We start from the raw sequence: 4275 nt of genomic DNA, 5'->3' as shown, positions 1-4275 counted from the left end.
AAGTTTAAAACATAATTAGACTATAGTCAATGATATGTCATTAGATAGACACATGTTTATATTTGAATAAGAACAACTAAGCAGAATAACTTAAACCCTGAATTTAAGGTTGGTATGGGAGAAACCACCTTATAATGATAGAATGTAACACAAATATTTCGTACAAGCTAAGTTATTTTATATTTGAAACGAAATCATGAATGTACGGCACACAATTAGATTGAGTTATTAATATCAACATGGACATGATAGCTAGCTACTACAACTACATTGGTCCCTTCCAAATTTCTTGGATTCTACAACTACTCAGTAGATCTTAAAAATACAATGCTAATACGTATTATAATTAAGTAAAAGTATAGGTAACTAATAAGATTTTTAAATAATGTGTAAATAATGTAAATTAATAGAGTTAAAAGAGTAAATTTAATTAGTAATATTAAATTAGGGTATGGTGTATTTTTATTTGATTGGTAGTTGTTTATATTGTTCAAAATTTTCATTGTTCCCTAACACTCCCCATTAATTAATTATTGAGGCATTCTTCATTCTTTATGAAATTAAATTTTTTTATGTTCTATAAAGGTCAGATGCATTCAATTAAAAAAAAAAAGAACAAAGAGAAATAAATAAGAGAGTAAAAAATAATAAATAGATATAATAAAAAAAATCAATTTACACGATCAAATAAATAAAAATTTCCAACAATGATTGGGTTGCACAACTATTGAGTAAAACCCAAAAATACAATAACAATGCATGGTAGAATGAACTCAGAACTAGTTTCATCTTCCATTTTCTACTTTAGCAAAATCCACCCTAAACATACTTTAAAAATATGTAACACAACAATAAATCACAGTATACAAGCTATCAAACGGAGGTGATAGCTAAATATCCCAACATACCAAAAAATAAACTATAAAAATGACCTTTCACTCCCTATATTCTAACACCCACAAGAACCAAAATGTCATGATTCAACATGATTTTTGTAAAACTTTTGCTACAAAAAACCCCAAGGGTGATGCTCCTTTGTTGAGGGAATCCCTAAGAATAAACAATTTAAGAATTAATCCTCAATAATCTAAATGGAACTTTAAAGGAAACAAAGAACCTTAATTAGACGGCTAAATGTCAACATTATAAACATCTTGAAGAGAAGGAACAAGGCCATGAGTCAGCAGGTCAATCAAGAGATTTGTTAAATTCAAAATGTATTGCTGCTCTCACTCGCAGAAAGTGAGGGGCCTTCGGCTTTCACAAGGGTTGATCCTTTGCTGCTAATGTCGAGTCCCTGCAAGCGACCGAGCTGGTCGTTATGCAATATATCAGCGAGTTGATGAGAATTTGAATGTTGCATTTCATGAGGAATGTTGGATGGGGGGTGACAGAATGACATCATTGGTATGCTCTGCAGACCAGGAGGACCTGAACTTTGTGGGACTGGAAAAAAATTTGACCCTGCAAATTGCATCTGTTGCATTCCTAGATTAAAAGATTCAGAGGGCTTCATTGCCTCCCCGGTGGCAATCTTTAGCCTCTCTACTTCTTTCATCAATGCGTCGTTAAGAGCTGCATCAGATCAGAAACAAGTTCCAGTGTTTTTAAGATTACCATCCTAATAAAGTCTAAAGGGTGTAACACTTTGACAAAGTGATTGAATTAATAATATTTACCATCGCGAAGTTGTGCTTGTTGTTCCATGGCTTGTAGCCGAAGTTTGAGCTCGGTATTTTCACTACTCAGACCTGTTGTGTCCCTCTATAAAGAATAAAGACGAGACATGTCATATTCATATACAACCTCCGTATGTAATTTAAGTCAATAAATATTGGATGGCAATAATCTTAAATTATGAAAATCATCGAGCAGTAATCATAATCAGCCAAAAAGGAAACTGCAGATAGAAGCATATCGTAACCTTTTCAAACTAAATTCTCAATGATTTATGGAAAAAAAATATAAGCCAAGAAAAATACAGTCCTCAATAAACAAAATGAGATATTGTACAAGGAATTTCCAGTTTGTTGCAGCAAAGATGAACTTAACACTTGAGTGCTTCATCTATTTCATGGCAAAATCATGCAAGTGGTTTCAGATGGACAGCACGAACCTGGTATAGGGTCAATTGGGCAGAAAGAGTTGTAGCTTCGGTCTGAAGGGTCTGAACTTTGCGCTCGAGTTCTTGTATATAGCGGGCCTTTCTCTCTTTTGAACGTGCAGCAGATTGCCGATTAGCAAGTATTCTGTACATACAAGATACAACAATATTCGTCAGAATACTAATCCACAGAAAGTACTAAGATATGGAAGCACAAAACGACATGAAACAAAAGAGCAGCGTCCCTTGAATCTCACTATCCCTCACTTTTGTTTCTCCCATCTCAATTTGAAATCAAAGCACACACAAAATGGGAGGATACATGATGATCTCTGTTTTTCAGAAATAATAAATTATCTATTGTAATGTCACTAGATTGAGCATAATTCATGTTAAAAAGGAAGAGTCTTCAGTCACCAAAAAAAAAAAAGGAAGAGTCTTCATGACAAATGGTTTTGAACTGTGGCCTGCACAGCATTTGTATTGGTTTTGAAGGTTCTGCTACAAATTCACAATTGCAGCTGCATCAGCCATGTAACCTTAAAAACTTCCAAGGTGCCTATTCAGAAACTACCTATCAATTGCTATAACAACTCATCCGATTCTGAATTCCAATGCTTCAATTACTTCCAGGGTTAACAAACCAACGCTACAATAGAGCTAGAATGCCAAAATCCATTCATGCATCAAATTAAGAAAAAACATGGTAAGAATCAAATATCATTGCCAAAAATCAGCGTTCGGACGTCAAGAATCAAAGATTTCCCAAAAGGAATTGTTTGTAAATAACATTAAGATCAACGGAAAAAGTCCACGCATACAAATGATTGCATTACCTTAAAAAGTGCAATTATCCACCACAAACTAACGCAATAAATTTTCATTTTCAATAGCTAACTCAACAAGACGAAATTCGTAAACTTCATGCAGCAATGTAAAAGCATAAGAAACCTAATTCCACTGTTCGAATTCCGAAATTGCAAAAACAAAAACATGTACTCAAAATCAAAATAAAAAAAAAAATTAAATGAAATATGAAGTGAGTATCATGTTCAGACCTCTTGGCGCGTTTCGGATCAATGGTCCATAGCTCAGCGAGCTTATCAGGAGGCATTGCTTTCTTCGCCTCCATGATCTCTCCGAACACGCCTGTCGTAGAACCGTCGACGGAGTTACTATGCCGGTGCCTCGGCCTAGCTCCTCCGGCGCCAGCGCTACCGTTTCCACCAGGGCTCTTATCTTCCTCGTTGTTGCCGCTTGTTCCGGCGCCGCCGTAACTGCTCTGATCTAATCCATTTCCGCCCTGAATCGAACCGTTCGAAGCCCCTCCTCCGCCGCTGAGCTTCTCGACGTCAATGTAGGTAGAGAAGAGGTCGTCCTCGGATCCGATCTCCTCGAGGCTGGCGGTGGATGAGCCGCCGGTGAACGGATCCGACGGCGATAGGTCCATCATGTCGTCCGGCAGCCGGAAACTGACCTCCGAGTGAGCCCTCCGGTGATGCGCGTTCGGACTGCCACCTTCACAACCGTCACCGCGGATGAATACGGATGAGGTTACGCCGGTGGAAGATGGCGGAACCGCCGCCGTAGGCGGAGGTTGAGGAGGTAATTGATGAGCATTGACGGCATTGTTGTTTGCATTGGGATTGTTAGGGTTAGATTTCGAAGGTGGATCTTGCATATGTGTAGCCATTTTCTTCTCTCTTCTTTTTTGTTTCAGTTTTTATTTTTCCGATTTAGTTTTTTTTTTTCGCTCTCCGTGTGCAACAAAAACACGGCACAATGTCTCTTTAGCTTCTCTATCTCTCTCTCTCTTCTTTCTGTGTGTCTTTTTTTCCTTTTTTTTTTTCTTTTTTCGCGGCTTCGTCTTCCTCGGATTGTAAGAAAGAAAATTGAAATATTTCCTCTTTTTTACATTTTTTATTTTAATATTGTCTTCATATCTAATTAAGCGTTGTTACATAAATTTAAAAAAAAATTGAAGACAGTTGGCGTAAAAGTTAATCGCTTTTGACAAAATGTCAATCCTTCTTTTGTTTTTTAAAGGCCAAAATGTCAATGCTGAATAATAGTTAAACTCTTAATTTAAATGTTTTATTATTGTAAAAGAAGTTTAAACACATTTTTGAATAAATAATTATATTAAACGTATTTGTATAAAAAAAATCGAT

The 4275-nt window shown here is 36.3% G+C and overlaps 1 protein-coding gene across 1 annotated transcript; it reads right to left on the bottom strand.

Moving 5' to 3' along the window:
* On the bottom strand, positions 699–3970 carry LOC107640665 (transcription factor RF2b). The gene is made up of 4 exons (XM_016344196.2): positions 3163–3970; positions 2117–2249; positions 1680–1764; positions 699–1575 (listed from the first exon to the last, which is right to left on the bottom strand). The coding sequence occupies exons 1-4, from the start codon at positions 3795–3797 to the stop codon at positions 1211–1213; spliced, it is 1218 nt and encodes a 405-aa protein (XP_016199682.1). The 5' UTR covers positions 3798–3970; the 3' UTR covers positions 699–1210.

Source organism: Arachis ipaensis, chromosome B01, assembly GCF_000816755.2.
Source record: "Arachis ipaensis cultivar K30076 chromosome B01, Araip1.1, whole genome shotgun sequence".
Taxonomy (NCBI): domain Eukaryota; kingdom Viridiplantae; phylum Streptophyta; class Magnoliopsida; order Fabales; family Fabaceae; genus Arachis; species Arachis ipaensis.
Note: the sequence above shows the minus strand (reverse complement) of the source record. Positions and strands in the feature narration are given on the sequence as shown.